Source organism: Phalacrocorax carbo, chromosome 6 (genome assembly GCF_963921805.1).
Source record: "Phalacrocorax carbo chromosome 6, bPhaCar2.1, whole genome shotgun sequence".
Lineage (NCBI taxonomy): Eukaryota > Metazoa > Chordata > Aves > Suliformes > Phalacrocoracidae > Phalacrocorax > Phalacrocorax carbo.
In genome coordinates this window covers 17,311,884-17,329,135 of record NC_087518.1, presented here as the reverse complement: position 1 = coordinate 17,329,135, position 17,252 = coordinate 17,311,884, and the positions used below count along the sequence as shown (strand labels likewise).

Below are 17,252 nucleotides of genomic sequence, written 5' to 3'. Positions count from 1 at the left end.
GGGATCCTCCCTGCCAGCCGGTGGTAGCCTGTCCCTCACCTGGGCACGCCAGACCCCCCTCCCCGTGCTGCCCTCCAGCATTGCGCCCTCGCCCCTGGGGCTCACAGGGGACACCTGTGTCCCAGCCTGGAGCCAGGACTGGTGACATCCCTGGGAGCTGGGCAGAGGGCTTGGCTTTTTGCCCCCTGCTCGCCCCCCAGCCCTGCCTGCTTTCTCTCGGCCAGATCCGTGCTGCTCCACCTTGGCTCTGCCCGGGGAGAACGAGGATAACCTGGACATCATCCGAGCCTTCCTCAGGAGCAGACCAAAGGTATCCAAGGCCAATTCTATGAGGCTGCGCCCATGTCTCCCGACCAGTCTTTCTGCCCCCATCCCACGCTCGCAAGGTGCTGGGGGCTGTGCTGCCCCCCTCCCCCCCAACCTGTCTCACCCCCCTGACGCTCTCTGGCCGCCTGTCCCCTCCCTGGCTGGCAGTAAGAGGAGGAGAAGCTGAAGTTTCTGGCCTCCATCTACACCATCTGTAGCACCAGCAGCGCGGGCTCCACAACATGGGACATGCTTTACTTCTGTTTGCTGGAGGTGGTGGAGGCCATTGAGGTGAGGCAGGGGCAGTGGGCAGTGGGCACAGCCCTGGGGGCAGGAGAGGGCTCAGCCGGGCAGAGGGGTGCATGTGAGCACTGCTCTGCGTCTCCATCCTTGGAGATGCTCGAAAGCCAGCTGCGTGGCCTGGCTGGAGCTGGGGCTTGGACCCAATGACGTTTGCAGGTCTCTCGGCCAGCCTGTGGTTCTGTGATGGGCACAGCCCTTCCCACCATGGGGCTTGGGACCACTGGGTGGGGAGGGAGTGCTGGGATGGTGGCACCTGGGCTCTGCCAGCCCCGCAGGCTTTTGATGGGCAAGGGAGACTGCCCCATCCCGATCCATCCCACCCTGCTGTGCTCCACAGGTGCTGCTGCAAGAGGAGCCCACTGACCACCTGGGTACTGTGGTGTGGCGGCAAGCCATGCTGACCATCGCCTCCATGAGGTACTTGCCGCAGCCCCCAGCTTGGCCTCCCCAGTGCTGGGCAGCCCTAACGGCACCTCTCCCAGGCAGGGGCCACCCCCAGTCCTGGGACCAAGAGGGAGGCAGACAGCAGGGCAAGGGGTGCCATAGGCTTTTCCCTCCAAATGCAAGTGTCAGTGTCATGGGGATCAGCCCAGGTCTCCAACCCTGGGGTCTGTCTCCTCCTTGCTGTGTCTGAAGAGCACCTCTCTGTCCCCACAGCAAGGCGGGGCTGCTTCTGCAGGAGATGAGCAGCAGACTCCTCCACATCTGCTTCTGCAGCATCTTCCACCTCCCTCCGCAGGACACCCAGGGCCCCGAGGCTTCTCTCTACTCCGAGGTATGCCACGGGGTGAACCACGGGGAGCTCCCCCACCCCGAGGCCCCTTCCTGGGCACCGCAGGGTGCAGCCACCCCCACCCCCCACCCCGCCCAGGCTTCTAGGGCTGCCCCAAGACTCTGTCCCCCTCACAGACCCTGGCCACGATGGACAGCATGCTGCAGGTGCTGGTAAGCAGCGCCGGTGCTCTCGGCATCCTGGAGCTGCAGAACATCTTGCAGGTCTGGCCTTGGCACAGGGTCCCCACAAGCATTGACCCATGGCTTGAGTGGTGCCCCGCCCCTCCCCAGTCAGTGCCTGGTGCAAGGAGGGGGGCAAAGATGTTCCTCCTTCCCTGCGGTGCCTCCCCACCAGCCCCCTGCCTCCTGGCTGCTGCCAGAGCTCCTTTTGCTCCTGCCCCAGCCCACCCCGCTCCTGCAGCCCTGCCTGCTGTTCGTCCTGCCCAACACTCCCTCACAGATGGATCTGCCTGTCTGGCAAGGGGAGCCCAGCCCTGGGACTTTCCCCCGGGCCACATCCTAGAGCCTCCGCCACAGGTCCCCAGGGAGGTGGTCACCCCAAAGTCTTGGGTTCCTTGGGTGGGGGGTGGAGGGACCTTTTTTTGGGTGGGGAGCGAGTGGAAGGCAGCAGAGGCAGCGGCAGGAGTGGGATGCGGTGGCCTGCCTGGCTGCAGCAGGTTGCTTCGAGGGGCAAGAAGGGCACGTGCCCTGGGCCCAGGCCCTGCCCCGGCGCAAGCCTGGCCATGCCGTGCTGTGCCATGCCACCTCCCTGGCAGATCAGCAGCTTTTCTCCTCCCAGCTCCTGCTGCCCTTCACCGATTCCGAGCTGGCAGCAGTGCAGGAGAGGGCTGTGGCACGGATTGCCAGGCTGGCCAACTTCATCGCCACCGAACCCCTGCTGCAGGTACCGAGCTCCCAGTCTGGGCAGCCCCCGTCCCCCATCGCTGTGCTCCTGAGCCCCAGCACCTCCCGGGGAAGCTGGGCACCCAGTCAGCAGGAAGTCAGGAGCAGGGGTCTTTGCCCTGCCCCTGTCCTTGTCCGTGCTCTCTCCCAAGGCAGGAACCTGGGTCCAGCAGGCCTCCCCTGCGCTGGGCTGCTGCCTGGCTGCTCTGGGAGCAGCTGGGGCTCACCTCGTACCCACACTGCCTCTCTTCCTCCAGGTCTGCCCCTGCTTCGCACAAGCTGTAGTCCTCAGGCATCAGTGCTCCAAGACACATCGGTTTGTGATGCTGGGGAGGCTGGTTGGGCACCTCACCCTCTGCTGCACCTGTAAGGACAAGGCGACCCGCCGCGAAGCTGCAGAAGCTCTCCGTCACCTGCATGCCTTCATCCTGCAGCAGAGAAGTAAGAGAAGCTGTGATGGGCTGGGTGTCCCCAGGCACGGGCAGCCAGGGACCACTCTCCTTGGTGAGAGAAAGCCTGATCCAGCCTGCCTGCCTGCAGTCGAAAGAGCCATTTCCCCTTGCCCCCGTTCGCAATAGCCCCAGACCCTCCCTGGGTATCTGCTCCCCAGACCTGCCTGGGTGCCCTCTTCCTTTACTAGTGACTTTTCTGCCTAAAGCTCTCAGACTGCACCTCCAGCTCTGCACCCTCTCTCTGAGCACCCTGGTTCTTGTCCTCCCCAGGCAGGTGGCCCTGGCTGCATGACACAGGGCAGCTGCAGCTCTGGGAGGACGGGCAGATCTCGCAAAAAAGCAGCGCTAACGAAATCTTTTCGGTAAGAAGTGCCTTCGGCTCCTGCCTGGGGTGGTCAGCATGAGTGAAGGGACACCTGATGCGTGGGGATGATGTGGGCTCACGCTGTTCCTGAGCGGAGGCTAGGCAAAAGCCCGCAGCAAGCTCCGCTTCCCCACAGAACCCTGACCCCCACCATCGGTCTCCTCCCCAGCGCAGCCTGGCTCTGCATCCCACTCTCACTGCACAGCCAAGATGCTCTGTGTGATGCTCTAGGTGACAAACCTCCCCTCCTCTCCTTCATCGCACAGATGTTCAAGTACCACCTCCAGCCCTCTGACCAGGTAGACATCATCCTCATGGCCATCAAGAGCTTGAGAGCCCCAAGCGCCTACAGCATCAGGGTGGCTGCCCACATGGTGGAAGTCCTTGTGGCAGACCCCGCCTTCCCGATGGGACAGGTGAGTAGCCCGTGGGTGGCACAGCCAACACTCGGGCCCACCAGAGGATCGTTCCTCCCTGGGCCCTGTGCCTGACCAGCACTGATGCCATCTCAAGCCAGCGTACTGCAGCAGGAATGCAAAGCGGCTCCCAGTGGGAGCTGGGTAAACAGCTGCGCTCACCCCGCTGACGCCCCCACTCCCTTCTGTGTCTGTCGTCCAGGTGCTGAACATCGTGTGGGCCATCTACAGAAACCTGCCCTTCATCAGGGCGGTGGTAGCCCTCAACAGCCTGGAGAGGGCCCTGCTGGTGCTGATGCACAAACAGCCCAGCACGGTGGTGGCCAGCCTGTTGCAGTGCTCCCCAACATGTACCTGGTACGGGGCCCACCAGCCTTTGGGGGTCCTCTCACTCCGGGAGAGGGGCCCTAAGACCCTCCCGAGGGACTTCAGCCTGGCCATCCTCCGGGGTGTCCCTGCTGACAGAGCCCCGGCTCCCCGCAGTGTTGCGATGCGCATGTGGAAGGTGACACTCTCCAAGCCCCAGGTTGCGGAGAAGGTGCTGCAGGAGCTGCTCAGCAGGCTGATGAACCAGTCGCCGTGCAAGACCTCCACCTCTACTGGGGACAACCCCCGCGTCCTCTCCCTGGCTGTGAGTTACTGGATGAGGCCTCACTGACCTCTGGGGCTGCTCTCGGCTGTCCAGGGCCTCCACTCTCCTTCCCTGCCCATCCCAAGCCTTGACGTCCCCAGGGGCGTAGGGACGTCTCAGTGTCTAGCTGTCTTCTGCAGGCAGCCAGGACGGTAAGCGAGATCCTCCTGCAGCGCACCTGCCTGCGGGAGGTGGAGGCGATTTTCCCCCAGCTTTTCCTGGCACTGCTTTTCCAAGTGTCATTCACCACGGAGTTGACGGTGCAGGAGGTGCACATCTTTTGGAGGGAGCACCAAGAGGATCTGCTCGGTCCCATCAGGTGCTCCATCCCTGTCCTCTCATCCCTGCCAGCTACCTGGAGCCAAGGCAGGGATGCCAGTGGGAGCTGAGCATTTCTCTTTGTGCAGGTCTGTGGTGCAGTCCATGAGAGTGCTGCTCTGCAGCATGGGCTTTGAGAGCCAGGCGCTGGCCATTGAGGCGCAGGGTGGCTGGGATGCCCTGCTCAGCAGCCAGACCCACCTCATGGGAGTCCGCATTGTGGCCAGGTGAGAGGCCCTTCTCCCTTGCTCCTCGGGGACCATCACCCCACGTCACCCCCTCCCTTGGGGGCACAGATGGCAGAGGGCTCCCGTTGCCCAAAGAAAGCGCTGCAGGTGGGTGATGCCCAGAGTGGTGCAAACCCCAAAGATATGTGTCTGCCTGGCTCAGGCCTGATGGTGCCTCCTTCCCCCTGCCAGGGAGATGATGAAGACCCCAAGACCCCTGCTCTCCACCATCTTCTGCCATCTGGCAGAACTCCTCAGTGTGGAGGAGCCCACCTGGGAGATGATCGCCATGGTCTTCCTCGTTGAGGTGAGCCTGACGGCACTGTTCCAAGCTCTCTCCGATGCTCAGCTCTCCCATGCCAGCTGCTGTGGGGGGAGCTGGGGCAGCAGATGGGCTCTGGTTGTTGCCGTGGAGGAGCAGGCGAGCAACCAGTGTGGCGGAGTGTGGGGCACGGGGCTTCTCCACAGTCCCTGCTGCCTGTGTCTGGGCTTGGTCGTGACCCAGCATCCTTGCCCTGAGGTAGTGGTTGGAGGCAGCACCACACCTCACCAGCTCCCGCTGTGTGTGTTTCAGATGTTGGGCTGCACCAGCCTCAGTGAAGAGCTGGACCGCGCCCTGGAAATCTTCCCCATGTATCTGCAGAGCCAGTGCCTGGGGATGCCCAGCCTGGTGCTCAGGGGCCTCCTCAGGCTCAGTGAGAGGCCCGACACGGTGAGTAGGGGGCAGCAGGGACAGCCGGGACAGCAGCCCAGGGTGGAGGGAGCAGTGGGTGACGGGTAACGTGGTGGCCCGGGCTTTTCTGGGCACAGGGAGCCGTGCCGGCTGCTGCCAGCTCTCCTGCCTGCCCCGCCCTCTGCCCCATGACTGTGCCGTGCAAGGAGAGAGGCAGTAGTGCCGAGGGGAAGGGGCTTCTGCTGCCAGCACGTCCTGGCAGGGGTGCTGGTGGCAGAGTGACCAGCCCGAGCGTGGGGTGTGCAGAGCCTGACCGTGGGGTGCTGAGCCCCGGGGTGAAACGCAGCAGCTGCGGCAGGGGCTGCTGGCAGCTCGGGCAGCTTTCCAGGCAGTGCCAGGTGCCCACCAGCCTACCCAGGGGGTCTGGTGGAGAAGGGGGTAGCCAAGGGGCTGGCAAGGAGCCAGAGCTGTCTGTCCTCACCCTCTGCGCCCTGCTCTTCTCACGGCCATGGCGGTAAGCCCTGTCTGCCAGGACCTTGCCCTTGTGACCTGCACTGCCTGCTGAGAAGCTAGTGGGAGGCCAGTCTGCGCGGAGAGGGTTTTCACCCCTCTGGTAGGTCGCTCCTTTACAAAAAGGAGATGGTGTGTCTCCAACAGGCAAGGAAAACCCTCGTCCTGCTGCCGTATGTCATGGAGCAGCTGCAGGGTGCTGACAGTGATGCCAGCGCCATCGCCCTGTCCCTGCTCAGCAACCTGCTCCGGCTGCTGGAGGGGAAGACGCTCAGCCTGACTGCCCTGGCGCTGGCTGAGAAGCTCCAGCCGCTCTTCAGCGACGTAAGGCTGGGGGAGAGACCCGTGCCCCTCTCAACAGGCACCTCCATTCATGCCTCCCATGCTCTGCAGGGGGATGCTTTGCCCCGCAGCCCCCAGACCCCATCGCTGCCCTTGGCAGCTCTGTGCTGCGTCCCAAACCCCCCACGTGGACCCACCCTGGCTCAGCCTCCCTGTCGCGGCAGAGATGATGATTGCAGGGCGTTGGCAGACGTGCTGAGCCCCACTGATGCACACCCTGCCCTGGCAGCATCCTCCAGCCCTCCGCAGGGTCTCCTTCTCCAACCCCCAGCCCCAGGGACCCTAGCCTCCCTGGGCAGACCTTCTCTACACCACAGCTTGCTCCCTTTTGGAGCAGGGCTGCCTGCAGCTGTTTTGGGCCCCTTGCTTGCCATAGGCTTGAGACTGAGGTCCTCTTCCTCTCCTGCACCAGGAGTCGAGCACTGTGCGGGAGCTCTCCATCCGGCTCTTCCAAAACACAATGGGGGTTGTGGTGGATGCCAAAAGGAAGAAGATGAAGGAGGTGGTGTGGGGCAGCCTGCTGCCACTGCTCTTTCACCTGCACGACGAGGACAAGAATGTGGCCAAGGTGGGACTCCCAACCTGACCTGTTCTTTGGGCAGGGCGGTGCTGGACCCTTTAAAAGTGTGTCGCCATGAGGTCTAGCTCGCTGGGTCCCTAGCACCAGGCACCTCCCTGCCCGCTGCTGCCTTTCTCCTCCCGCTCCCCGGGATTAGGTCCCTATCCCACCCAGCTCCCTCCGCACAACCCCTGGCGTGAGTCCCTGCAGCCCCAGAGACGGCGCTGTGGCTCTGCAGCAGCCTGGGGTCACCAAGGCCAAAACACTAGAGCCTGACAGGCTTCCACCCAGAGAGGGTGGCTGCCCTTATATTCCCCCAGGGTGCTGAACCCGGTGGCAGCATCAGTCCCCAGCTGGTGCGTCTTCCCTGCACGGGCAGGGCAGGCTCTGAGCCCTCCAAAGAGGGGGGACACAGGGTCTTGTGTCCCTGGCGGTGGTGGTGGCATCTCTGCTACTCACCAGGCCTCCCAGGAAACCCTCAGCAGTGCTGGACAGTTCCTGAAGTGGCGGCAGCTGGCCCAGCTGGGCAAGACCGTGCAGGCATGGAGGATCAGCGAGTGCCTGGTACGCACAGCCCCAGCGCCCCCAGGTTCCGCCCTGGGTGAGCCCTGCCCCATGCCCAGCACGGGGGACGGGGGGGGCTGTGCCCCCATGGCGGTACGCACCCTCCTGGAGCAGGCTCTGCCCCAGGCTGTCCTCTCCCCCGGAGTCCCAAAGGGCACCCTGCCAGCAGGACGGCACCCCAGCGTCCCTGGGGAGCCCTCTGCTCCCTCCGAACCCCGATGCCACACGGCAGGGAGCTGGGAATGTCCTGCTGGGGGGAAGGAGGGTGGCCCTGGGCGGGGGGGGAGGCCCGATAGGGGGGCAGCTCTGCGCCAACCGTGCACCCTCCTCCTCCCTCCAGCTGGCCAGGAACAGGAGCAGGGCCAAGGAATACCTGCGCCAGAGCCAGTCCTACCTGCGGAGCCCGCAGGAGTCCCTGCGGCGGGAAGCTGTCAGGTTCATCGGTGAGCCACGAGTCCCGTGGTCCCTCCCTCCTTCTCCCAGGGTCCCTGTGGCCCAGCGCAGGACCTGTGGGGCACTCCTTCTGCCCGTCCCACCCCTGGCTGTGCAGGCGGGGCTGGCAGGAGGCTCATCCATCCCCTCCCCGATGCCGCAGCCCAGGGTCAGCCCTCCCCGGGGAGCTGTGCTGGCCAGGTGGGCCGGGGGGAGGGTTCTCCAATGGGCAGCGGGGTCCCCAACAGGCAGCAGGGTCCCCAACGGGTTGCATCCCCTCAGGGCTCATCGGACGGCAGGTGGATGGGCACGAGGAGTTGCAGTACATCAGAGAGGGTGAGTGAGGGCAGTGGGGAGGAGGAAGGACCCCGGCACAGAGCTCCCCCCTGGGAGAGGGGGGCTCTACTCCCAGCGTGTGCGTGTCTCCGGGGAGGGGGCTGTTTCTGGAGGGGCACATTCCTGACCGGCAGCACCCAGCTGAGCCTCCCGCCCCCCGGCTCCCTCCTGGCCCTGGAATCACGGGGCACAACGTGCCCTGCCTGGAGGGGACACAGGGCTGTCACCTCACCTCTGCTGCTTTGTCCCCACAGTCCTTCAAGATGCAGGGAGAGACACGAGTCTCCTGGTCTCCTCCCTGGCGACACAGGCGCTCCTCATCCTCAGCTTGAGGAAGGCTGAGTCGAGGTTTAACCTGCAACGGCTGAGCTTCCGGCTGCTGAGGGCATGGACAAGGTGGCACTCAGCCCCCAGCGAGGACTCTGCTCAGGCGGAGACAAAGCAGCAGCCCCAGCCCTAGGATGCTCTGCGGCTTGGGGTATCTCCTCTTCCCAAAGTCTAACAGGAGAGAAGAGACCTCAGCCCCAGAGGAGCTGGCGTCCTCTGGAGAGCAGCAGGACAGCCGCTTTTTCCCGTGGTGCAGGGCATCACCTGCCCACACGCTTCGTCTTTGCCACGAAGCACCAGCTGCTGGGCTGGGCTGGGCTGCAAAACAGAGGGAAGGAGAAGCCGGAGCCTGCGCTGCCTGGGGCCGACATGGCCGAGTGCGGGAGCTACAAAGCCACCAACGCTCTGACTCCGACAGCTCTCCTTTTGCCACACTGGCACCCGATTTACCTCCCAGTGGTTCTGTTCCCAAAAAGGGAGCCATTCTGTGCACCCTTTGAATACTGCAAACGAGTCAGTGTAGATGTACACCGGAGTCCCTGCTTTTCCCTCGCTATTAAACACACTCCATACCGCCACTAACTCTCCCACTTGGGCACTGCCCTCGCCTTCAGGAATTATTTCCCTCTAGGTATCCACATGAATAGCTACAGCCCGATACTTCCACTGTTGGCCCTCTCGTTTGGCGGAGGCGTCTGCGAACCATACGTTTCGCAGCTCCTCCGAAAATGGCGGGGCAATCCTAACTACAGAAGGAGGAGGGGTGTCCTCCTCCAGAAGGTTTGTCGCTTCTTCCTGTATGTTTAACACCTTTGCGGTACCTTCAGTGACTGTAAAAACACTACAGTAATGTTCGATTTTAGCATACCGTTTCCTCACAGTACCCCTTTGGGCCACCCCGTCAGGGGGAGGGGTCCCTGCTAACACAGGCTTAATTACCTTAAAGGGTCCCCTTAAAACTATAGGTTGTTGGCGTATGGTTCGCTCCGCTTCTCTAAGAGCTAAGCTCACTACAAACAAACCCTTTTCCCAGCTGGAGTACCACTTTTCAGCATCCTTAAAACTCCTAGAATAAAACCCAGTCGGTCGAATGGGACCTTCTGCTCCTTTCTGCCAAAAATGAGTTGACGATCCCCAGTGTGCCAACCCCCATTCAATTTGAACTGGGTCGGTGGGGTGGATAGGGCCCAAAGTTTGATGGGTGCTTGCTTCAAACACCAAAAGCTGCAGTGCCTCATCGTGAGCTGGAGTCCATTTCCAAATCACCCTCTTTCGCAACAGGTCATATAAGGGACGTGCCATTATTGCAAATTTCGGCTTATGCTTTCTCCAAAAGACCAAGAATCCCAAGGTGTGTTGCAGCTCCTTTTTTCCTTCCGGAATTTTTACCTGATCTAACGCTGAGAGGGTGTCCTGAGGAATACAGGCTGACCCTCCTTTCCACCAGATGCCCCACAACTTAACTTCACTGGCAGGGGCTTGTATTTTTTCTTTGGGTATTTGAAGGCCTGTTCCTTCCAGATGATTAATAGTTCTGTCCTGCATAGTCTGCACCGAAGCTATGGTATGTCCCCCTTTTAGTATGTCATCAATATACTGATAGACTTTGACCTCTCTTTCTGATGGGATTATTGCCAATTCCTGTGCTGGGGCATGGTGGGCCAAGGTAGGCGAGTGTTTATATGCCTGAGGCAAATGGGTAAAAGTATACTGTTGTCCTTCCCAGGTAAAAGCAAATTGGTCTCGATCACACTCCTGGAGTTGAACCATAAAAAACATGTCCTTCACATCAATGGTTGCTAAGATAGGGTGGGCCTGTTCTTGAATGGCCGCAAGTAATTCGGCTATGTTGGGTACAGCCGCAGTCAGGGGGCCAGTGTTTGCATTCAGTCGCCGATAGTCAATGGTCAGGCGCCATTTTCCATTAGGGTTGCGTACTGGCCACACTGGTGAATTGTACGGGGAGTGAGTAAACACTAAAATTCCCTGCTGTTTGAGATCCTCAGCTACTGGGGCTATCCCTTCCCTGGCTCCTAGCGGCAACGCATAGGGTTTTACGTTGGTAATCTTGGAGGGGGGAAGGGCAGGTGCCGTTTGCAATAGGCGCACCTCCGCCCAAGATGTTTCAGTTAATTGCCTGACCTGGGGGATGCCAAAAGACCACGACTTCCCCTGGGTGTCATGCCACTGCCTTCCCTTCAACGCAGCCATGCCTAAAATGTTTGTCTGAAAAGGTCCTATGGCTACCATGGTATTGATGGGGGCTTCCTCTCCTGGGAACCATAGTGCCACTGAACTCATAGGCATTGACTGTGTTTTTCCCAGAGCATTTAAGAGGATTAGATTTCTAGATGGGATAGAGATCCCGCACCGTTCTGCTTCGGTCTGCATCAGTGTGGTGATTTGTGGCCCAGTATCAATTAGAAAAATTACCGGTCTTTTCCTTGGTCCTACAGCTACTGTGACTAATAAATCCCCTCTTAGATTCAAGGTGAGTTGTCTTACAAACATCCATCCTCCGCTCCTCTCCTCACCTTCGGGGAACGGAGGGTCTAGTTTTCCGCCTTTTCCCTAGTCAGCTCCCCCTCAAGATCTATCAGGGGTGGAGCAGCGGCAACTAATCCGAGAGTGGCCTTCTTCCCTGACCATTTCTGTACAAGTTTTTCCAATTTTGGGGTCGGGAGTCCATCCATCAGGTCTCGAGGAATGCCCTTCTGAAGCCCTAGATGCCATAACCCCTGTCGACTTAGGGGTCTCTCTCTCCCGGGATGATTGTTGCGGAGTGGCCTCAAATCCTGGCCCTTCCCAATTGACAGCTGCCGATTGTTAACTTGCTCCGCAGACCGTACAACCCTTGTTTCGGTTTTTTGGAACGATCCACCATCAGGGCCATATTTTCTCCCAAAATTAATTAATTCCTGCGCTACCTCCCTCCATGTCCACACTTTCCTTCCCAACCGCCAATGGTCAGGGGTTATTATCCCTTCCAGAGTGGCCGCAGTTCTTTCTCCTGCGGAATTATTTTGAATTTTCCCCTGTAATTGGATCCCAGTGGGTTTCAGGGAGTCAGGGAGTCCCCGGATCAGGGGAGTCATCCTCCCTGGGTCTACAGGCATCATCATCGGGGAACTCTGGTTGGGCTTGAGCTCCCGATCATACATCGTTTGGAGACAGGCTGCTTTCTGCACGCTTTCCACTAGTTGATCCACCGTACCTGTTATGGCAAGGGGATCTCCCCTCTCCAAAGGGTTCAGCCCTCCGGCCCAATACGCAGCCCTCTGGGTTAATGACCATGGGGCTCGGCGATTACCTGTAGTTAATAACCCCAATATCCTTCTGCTTCTTTCTCCGACAACAAAATTCCATCCCCCCCTGCTGACAGGGACACTCTCCACACATATTCTGTCTCCGATTCCTTCGGAGTTCTTGCAAAGTCTTTTTTCAACTTTGCTACTTCGGTTGCTGTAAATGGGACTTCTTTGGTGAGAACCTGAGGACGGTCATCGTTATTCTTCTCATACAAGTACTCTGTTTTAAAGAGTGGATACATGTGAGGGAAGCTTTCTACAGTTTCCCTTGCCCTCTGCAAGTCTCCCTGAGGGTAAACTTGCCGTACCCCTTTCTCTGAAAGTTTCACCTCTACCTCCGCCAGTGTATCTGCTTCCCTCAAAAGTTGACCCCTCAATTCTTCCTTCAGTATGGCATTTTGATTTCTCTCCTCCTGCAACAATCGCTTGTTTCCCTCCCAATTGTTCCTGCAGTGACTTTATGACCACCTGCAGTGAGTCTATTGTGACATCGGCTTGACAAAGCCTCCGTTTCCTCTCTTCCACCGCTGCTGACAGACTCGCTCCCAGGACTGCGCAAATTACAGCTTTTCCTTTCCCTGGTCTAACCCTAGCTTCCTTCTACGCTACCCTTATCCTGTCTACTACACTCTGCGGTTGAAACCAATGTTTTTTCACCCAATCTTGTCCCCGGGGTGAGGGGCGAGATCGGTGCACCTCCAAAAGATCGTACAGCTTATCTATCCCTTCGGCCGGTGAAGAGACAAAATCGTGGGCGTTAACTGCCTTCTGAGTGGCCATTTTACCTAACACAACGGGGCTTTATGGTCCTGAGAGGGTCACACCTTAATGCTGCTATCCCCTTTTCCCCTTTTCGCCCTCAGGAGGTCACACCGGGAAACCAAGCCCTCCGCGGAGCCGTCGCCTTTGAGCAATCTCCAAAAGGGAGACCACCCACCAGCAGTCAGCAGCCCTTCCAGGATGCTCTGGGTACGCGTGGTGACACTCTTTGGCTGCTTATCCTTGAGGAAGCGAGCCTGTTGCCTAACTTGGAGCAGCCGAAGGGTGCTCCCGCTGCCCTTCCACGCCTCCCCAGGTGCCAGAGAGAAGACACTAAATGCGCAAAATAAAGCTTCCGAACAAAAGCCGGTTTGAGCGCTTTAGAGCATCACCGGGACAGGCCGTCCCACCACTACCCCCGGCGACAGCCAAGGCCGGGGTCCTTGGCAGCCCGCAAAGGCCGTGCTACGGGACCAGAAGCCAGGCAGCACCAGGGGGCGTGTCGTTGGGCCGAGAGGCCGGGGCCAGCAGCACCGGGGGCGGGGCAAGCCGCCGAGGGGGCGTGGCTGTCAGCACCAGGGGGCGGGCCGTGTCGCCGAGGGGGCAGGCCCAGCAGCACCGGGGGGCGCGGCGGAGTCGTCACTACTCGAGTGACAGCGCGGCCCGCCGATAGGAAGCGGGGGCGGGGCCGCAGGCGCGGCGGGAGGGGGACCTAGTCGGCTGCAGCCAATAGGCGCGGGGCGCGCCCCTGCAGCCGGCGGGGCGGGCAGCACGTGGAGCGGCAGCATGGCGGCGGCGGGCAGCTGTAGGGCCAAAGCCCCACGCGGGGCGGCGGGACCTCGGCTAGGGTCGGGCTGGGCCGGGCCGGGCGGAGGGGGCTGAGGCGGGGCGTGACGGGGCGGGATGAGGAGTAACTGCCCCGGCGAGGTCGCTCCTGTGGGCGTCCTTGTCCCGTCCCGTCCCGTCCCGTCCCGTCCCGTCCCGTCCGATTCCGTCCCTGGGGTCACCCCGGTTCGTTCCTCAGGTCCTGGGCGCCGAGAGGAGGTCGCGGGCGGCGGCCGTCCGGCCCGTCGACGAGGAGGTGTCCAGCGACTCCGAGCCGGAGAGGTACGAGCCGCGCCGCGGGGGGAAGCCGGTGCCGGTGCCGGTGCCGGTGCTCACGCCTGTCCCCGCAGCCCGTCGTTGGGACGGCGGCGGCGGCGGGAGGCGGCGGTAGAGGAGGAGGTGGAGGAGACGCCGCAGGAGAAGAAGCTGCGCCTGGCCAAGCTGTACCTGGAGGAGCTCCGCCGGCACGGTGAGTGCCGCCCGGTGCCGGTACCCCGGTGGGGCAGAGGGGCGTGCGGCCCTCGGTGCTGAGCCCGGCCCTCACGCCCCGCGTCCGCCACAGAGGAGGAGCGGGCGGCGGCAGAGGAGGAGGAGGAGGAGACGCATCCGGCGGATCTCATCGGCGACCGGCTGAAGGAGGACGTGGTGAGCAGCGGGGCGGGCGCGTCCCCCCAGTCCCGGCAGCGGCGGCGGCGGCGGGCTCTGCCCCGCTCCCGCGGGGCCGGGGCCGCCTCCGCTGAGCCTCCCGCTTCTTGCCCAGCTGGAGCAGAAGGGTCGGCTGCAGCGCCTGGTCGCCAAAGATGTAAGTGCCCAGCGCTGGGGGCGCCAGGGGGCTGCCAGGCTCTAAGTGCCGGCTTTGGGGGGCACTCGGGCACAGCCAGGGCCGGCACCCCGAGTTACTGTGCTGGCTCCGGGACCAGGGCCCTCCTTCTGCCCAGGGTGCCGGGGGCTGGTGCCCTGGAGGAGGGAGGGTGCTGTGCTTGGGTACTCCCATGCCGGGGGAAGGGACCGAGGGAGGCCCAGCTCATATCCCGCTCTCCCTGCAGGTGCAGCCTCCAGATCCAGCCAGCATTCGAGTGCTGCGGGGGCACCAGCTGCCCGTCACCTGCCTGGTCATCTCTCCAGATGACAGGTTCATCTTTTCGGCCTCCAAGGACGGCTCCCTCATCAAATGCAAGTGTTCCCTTGGGGCCGCGACTGGCTGTTCCCCCAGCCTGAACCCTGCAGGGAGGGACCCTGCAGCAGCAGGAGCGTGGGTGCCTGTGGAGGTGGCTGGGCCCCTGCCCCTTCCGGGGATGTGCACGTGCATCGTTTTGGGCTCTGTGGGAGGCTCGTTGGCGCTTTCCAATATGTTGGGAGGTTCCCAGGGCGTGACGGCGATGCCTTTCCCGTAGGGGAGGTGGAGAGCGGGAAGAGGCTGTGCGCGGTGCCTGGGGGGAAGAAGGGCACCGAGGAGCGGCACATGGGGCACGCATCCCACGTCCTCTGCATGGCCATCTCATCGGATGGCAAGTACCTGGTACGGGAGAGGGGGCTGGTGCTGCCATGTGTGGTGGAGGGGTGCTGGTGGGGAGTGCATCTCCTCCTGGGGTCCTGCGGAGAGCGGTATCTCGTGCCCAGGTGTACTTTGCTGGCTTCAAGCAGCCCCTACCTCCGCTGGAGCCAAGAAGGCGTCCCTGGGACCCCCCCAAAGCACATGGGGTGGGAGCATAGGCTGGGATGTGTGGTGGGTCCTCGTGGGGCAGGTCTTGGGTATCCCCTGTGTTCTGCCAGGCTACGGGAGACAGGAACAAGCTGATCATGGTCTGGGACACCGCCACCTGCAAGCGCCTGCACATCTTCACTGGGCACCGCGATGCCGTCTCGGTGAGTCGGGGACATTGGCTGCGACGCCTGCAGGGCCAGGCAGCACTGCCCTCCCCGGTGCCCCTCACCACTCCCCCTATGTCCGGCTGTCCGTCTGCAGGGCCTGTCCTTCCGGAAGGGCACGCACCAGCTGTACAGTGCCTCCCATGACCGCTGCGTCAAGGTCTGGAACGTGGCGGAGAACGCATACATGGAGACCCTGTAAGAGCCTGGGGAAACACACACCCCACTGAGCCTCCCTCACCTGGGGGAGGAAATGTGGCGGGGGGCTGTGCCTTCCGCAGCTCTTTGCCACCTCCCCTCCAGGTTCGGGCACCAGGATATCATCACAGGGCTGGACAGCCTGAGCCGGGAGTGCTGTGTGACGGCGGGGGGACGGGACGGCACCGTGCGGCTCTGGAAGATCCCGGAGGAGTCACAGCTCGTGTTTTATGGGCACCAGTAGGTCTGGGGCAGGAGAGGGGGCTGTGGGCAGGTGGGTCCGGCTGGGGCAGTGGTGTGAGGGTGCCAAGCACCACCAGAAGCCTGCTGACATACTGGAGACACTGATGTCCCGTTGAGCCCTTGTCTCCTAAGCAGGATCCCAAAGCACACTTGTAACTGATGGTAGTTGCCCCTTCTCTTTGTAGGGGCTCCATTGATTGTATCCAGCTCATCAGCGAGGAGCACGTGGTGTCGGGTGCCGATGACGGGTGAGCACGGGGCCGCGACAGTGCCTGGGGTAGGTAGGCAAAGCCCCCTCCTGCAACCCCCTCATGCCTCCCCTCCCTGGTAGGTCTGTAGCCCTGTGGGGGCTGGCGAAGAAGAAGCCGCTGGCGCTGGCCCGGCAGGCGCACGGCATGCAGGACGCCCAGGGCCTGCAGCAGCCGTACTGGATCTCAGCGGTGGCTGCCCTGCGCAACAGTGACCTCCTGGCTACAGGTGTGGGGCAGCTGCTTTGGAGCAAGGGTTTGGGGGTGCAGGGGGTCTGTCCTGCCCCTGCCCCTGCCCCTGCCCCTGCCCCAGGTTGGGGTGCATGGCAGTCTCCTCTCTCTACCCTAGGCTCCCACAGTGCTAGTGTGAAGCTCTGGAAGTGCAGTGAGGGATTTCGGAAGCTGGAGCCCCTCTGGGCTATCCCGTTGGTATGGGTCAGGAGGTTGGGGATGCTGGAGCTGGGCTGGGGGTGTCTCTCGGCGGGTTCTCCCCTCCCTGGGCAGCAGGAGGAGGCTGTGCGAGCCTCTCGCCCTGCCCTGTCCCCTCCAGGTGGGTTTTGTCAACAGCCTCGAGTTCTCGGCAGCCGGTGACTTCCTGGTGGCCGGCCTCGGGCAGGAGCACCGGTACCGTCCCCCTTCCCCAGCGCTGGCTGGGGGCACAGCCTCCACTGCCTCGAGGGCTCGGTGGAGGGTGACCCCCATCTCTCTCATCTGCAGGCTTGGCCGGTGGTGGAGAATCAAAGAAGCCAAAAACAGCATCTGCATCATCCCCCTGAAGCGGAGGGCTACAGCCCCCAGCTCCCATGTCCCTGACAGCTCCTAGCCCGCTGGCCCCGGAGCCGCTGCACCTGGGTCATGAAACCCTGGTCCCTGGTGCTGCGCCCCATGTCCTTCGTGCAACCACCCTCCTGGGGCCGGCAGCGCCGGAGCGGGGGATGGCGCGTGGCCCCCTGACCCTGCTGGCACCCAGATCATGCTGCGGCTCTGCCCTCTGTGAGGGTCTGCCCTCTTCCCTCAGCTTTGGCCAGACCTGAGCTCTGGAGGACTCTGTTTTAAAATAAATAAATAAATAAATAAAAGAACAACACCAAACCCAAACCAAACCAAATCCACTTTATTCACCTAAATTACCATGTCTAATGCCCCACGGCTCCTGCCGCCCTGGCCTGCCCCCCTGCCTCCTCCTGCCCGTCCCCTGGCACCGACCTGTCTGCCCACCCACCTCGGCGCTGGCCCCGCCGGGCCCCGGGGCCCCACCTCGGCTCCTACGGCGCGGCGGGGCCCCGTGCCCCGGGGAGGGGAGCGAGGAGCCCCGTCCCACCCCTCCCCCCCCCCGCCCAGTGCCAGCTGGTGGAACCGTCCAGG

At 62.2% G+C, this 17,252-nt stretch overlaps 1 protein-coding gene across 1 annotated transcript; it reads left to right on the top strand.

Annotated features, from left to right (window-relative positions):
• The first annotated feature begins 4,890 nt into the window (after positions 1-4,890).
• Positions 4,891-16,957, top strand: LOC135313998 (U3 small nucleolar RNA-interacting protein 2-like). The gene is made up of 23 exons (XM_064455663.1): positions 4,891-5,001; positions 5,269-5,406; positions 6,025-6,201; positions 6,632-6,787; positions 7,241-7,342; positions 7,683-7,785; positions 8,057-8,110; positions 8,365-8,495; positions 12,609-12,714; positions 13,416-13,611; positions 13,680-13,798; positions 13,892-13,974; positions 14,090-14,131; positions 14,376-14,502; positions 14,724-14,848; positions 15,103-15,195; positions 15,296-15,396; positions 15,502-15,636; positions 15,825-15,887; positions 15,971-16,116; positions 16,237-16,316; positions 16,438-16,511; positions 16,605-16,957. The coding sequence occupies exons 1-23, from the start codon at positions 4,891-4,893 to the stop codon at positions 16,708-16,710; spliced, it is 2,568 nt and encodes an 855-aa protein (XP_064311733.1). The 3' UTR covers positions 16,711-16,957.
• Positions 16,958-17,252: the final 295 nt, after the last annotated feature.

Bases quoted from the DNA above. Each gene is read 5' to 3' on its own strand.
- LOC135313998 (XM_064455663.1), top strand. From the start codon at position 4,891: ATGATGAAGACCCCAAGACCCCTGCTCTCCACCATCTTCTGCCATCTG. The intron at 8,496-12,608 runs GCATGGACAAGG...TTTCGCCCTCAG, and splicing joins TGAGCTTCCGGCTGCTGAGG to GAGGTCACACCGGGAAACCA. The intron at 16,317-16,437 runs GTATGGGTCAGG...TGTCCCCTCCAG, and splicing joins CCCTCTGGGCTATCCCGTTG to GTGGGTTTTGTCAACAGCCT.